This window comes from Cryptomeria japonica, chromosome 1, assembly GCF_030272615.1.
Source record: "Cryptomeria japonica chromosome 1, Sugi_1.0, whole genome shotgun sequence".
Taxonomy (NCBI): Eukaryota; Viridiplantae; Streptophyta; class Pinopsida; order Cupressales; family Cupressaceae; genus Cryptomeria; species Cryptomeria japonica.
This window is the reverse complement of record NC_081405.1, coordinates 611,316,599-611,319,023: the sequence shown is the minus strand read 5'-3', so window position 1 is coordinate 611,319,023 and position 2,425 is coordinate 611,316,599. Positions and strand designations below refer to the sequence as shown.

The following is a 2,425-nucleotide window of genomic DNA, read 5'->3' as shown; positions in this document are numbered from 1 at the left end:
TTGTTTACATTTGTTTAATTAGCCTTTCTTTGTAATTTTACCGTGATCTTAAGTTGGAATAAAAAAATGTATTTCCAATTGGAAGGGCCCTGCTCCGGTTGAAAAAGATAAGAGAATAATGACCTGAGATCCCATCAAGTTGCACGCTTGGACAAAAACAATGCGATCTATCGAGGTGGTAGGTGCAATGGACTTAGTTGCGGACAATAAAAACAAGACTCCGCGAAGCAATCATTAACTTGAGCCAATCTGGAATCCATTATTATCAATACCAAATCAAACTCTGCAATTATGTTTCCCGAGATGCCCTAAATTCATATTTCTAGGTAAATCAGTAAATTAAATCTTCCAAAGAAGTAAGATATTACCAAATTAAGTATAATTAGTAGTGGACCAAAGGGATACTCGAGTGTATATAGATTCTTATATGAAGCTTCGTCGTTTCTAACATCAAGCGCCAGAATCTTAACTCTTCCTCCGAGAGCAGATTTTCTCCTAATAATCAATTACATGCTATTGTGCCGAACACAGACCACTGTAAACTATTAATTTAGTGCTGCGATCTGAGAATGGGGTCCTTCATACGGCAGCGTCTTGATAAAAAACACATTAGGGTTTGCAGTAGCAAACCCAATAATCAGGAGTGTCGTAAAGAAGAAATGGATAGCATCGAGGAAGAGTTCGGATGCGACTATAAAACCCAGGAGGACTCCATCTCTTCACTTTTATCTAGGAATGGAAGGCAGAGTATTCCTTCTTGTGGATTGAAAAGAAGTGTAACTGGAATTAGTCAGATCTCTGAGGACCCAAGCAACGAAAAAAGTGTTATTGAGGTGTGCAAGAAAAGGGGCTCATCATCGCAGTACAGGGGCGTTGTTCTACAATCAAACGGTAAGTGGGGCGCCCAGATTTATGAAAAATACAGGCGGGTCTGGCTCGGTTCATTCGACACGGAAGAAGAAGCAGCGCAATCTTACGATACAGCTGCATTCAGAATACGTGGCCACAAAGCCATCACCAACTTCATCATCCGTATGGACGAAACTCACCCGGAGGCGATCTTTCTCCGCCGCCATTCTGAGGCAGAGATTGTCAATATGCTGAGATCACACACCTACCATGAAGAACTCCACAACTTCTACAAAAGTAACGACCGGACCTTAGTCACCGATTCGATCCGGTCGATGTCAGAGATCTCAGTATTCCCGAGGGAGCACCTGTTTGACAAGGCCTTGACGCCCAGCGATGTGGGGAAGCTGAACCGGCTGGTAATACCCAAACACCATGCCCAGCGATGTTTCCCTCTCGAAGATGCCCAAGCAGAAAACGGTATCATGTTAAATTTTGAAGACACCACAGGCAAAAAATGGAGATTCAAGTATTCATACTGGAGTAGCAGCAAGAGCTACGTGCTCACTAGGGGCTGGAGAGGCTTCATCAGGGACAAGCACATCAACACCGGGGATATCGTGACCTTCCACCGTAGTACTGGTGGTTCTCGGCAACTGTATATTAGTTTCCGCCTCCAGACCTGCAATTTCCATCCTTACAAACAATTAGGTCTTGGTGATTTTCATGTTCCTACGCTTAGCTATAGCCAGTCGAACCGGGTATTGTACTTGCCCCAATCGATTGAGCATAGATCTAGAGTGTTTAACTCTTTCATCCCATGGTTAATCCCTGTCCCACCCAATTGTTCAACTGCTTATGACTTCTTCAGTCTCTCTTCATTGAAACACTCAGAGTCTGATAAGAGAAAGATGTGGCCGTTGCATCATCCAAATCTGCCAAGGAAAATTTTATCTTCGCCTGGTTCAGCTTATCCTTCACGGGTTATGTTGTTTGGAGTAAATCTAGGTTTACTATCTTCATCCACATCGAATCCTCTTCCATCCGGCACAGCTGACAAGAAAAGAGAATAATAATACTGTTGAAACGATCCAAAAGTTAAGGTCGAATGTGAAGGCAGCAGAGAGAAGTTCGAAGTGCCATAAAACACTGTAAGTACCTTCTGGAAAACATATACGGATTTGTGACTGAATTCCTATTTTTATAATAAAATTATAGAACACCTTTGTCATTGTAATTGTAAAAATGTTCTCACAATAATAAAATAGTACTTGTAAATTTTGATCTTGCTTATGATTTGTTAATATTCTCCTCAACAAACAAAAGTTTTTTGAATAATATTTTCTTTCAAAATAGCTTTGAGGCTTCAACTTTACATGTATTTCCCATAAGAAAAATGAAACAAAATAGGGTGCCATAACCTAGATTAGAGAATCATGCCTTATTTTTAATCATTTCCATCAATCACATTTAAAAGGTAAAGATGAAGGTGTTGTGTTGTCTATTGAAGCAATTTTTATTCTTAGAAGATATATTTCAAGGTTTTTTCATTTATATAAGGAAATTTCATTGCTAC

General features: G+C 40.2%; 1 protein-coding gene across 1 annotated transcript; it reads left to right on the top strand.

Moving 5' to 3' along the window:
• Positions 1-255: 255 nt before the first annotated feature.
• Positions 256-2,091, top strand: LOC131060110 (AP2/ERF and B3 domain-containing transcription factor RAV1). The gene has a single exon (XM_057993213.2). It carries the CDS (start codon positions 570-572, stop codon positions 1,920-1,922), a length of 1,353 nt encoding a protein of 450 aa, XP_057849196.2. The 5' UTR covers positions 256-569; the 3' UTR covers positions 1,923-2,091.
• The last annotated feature ends 334 nt before the right edge of the window (positions 2,092-2,425 follow it).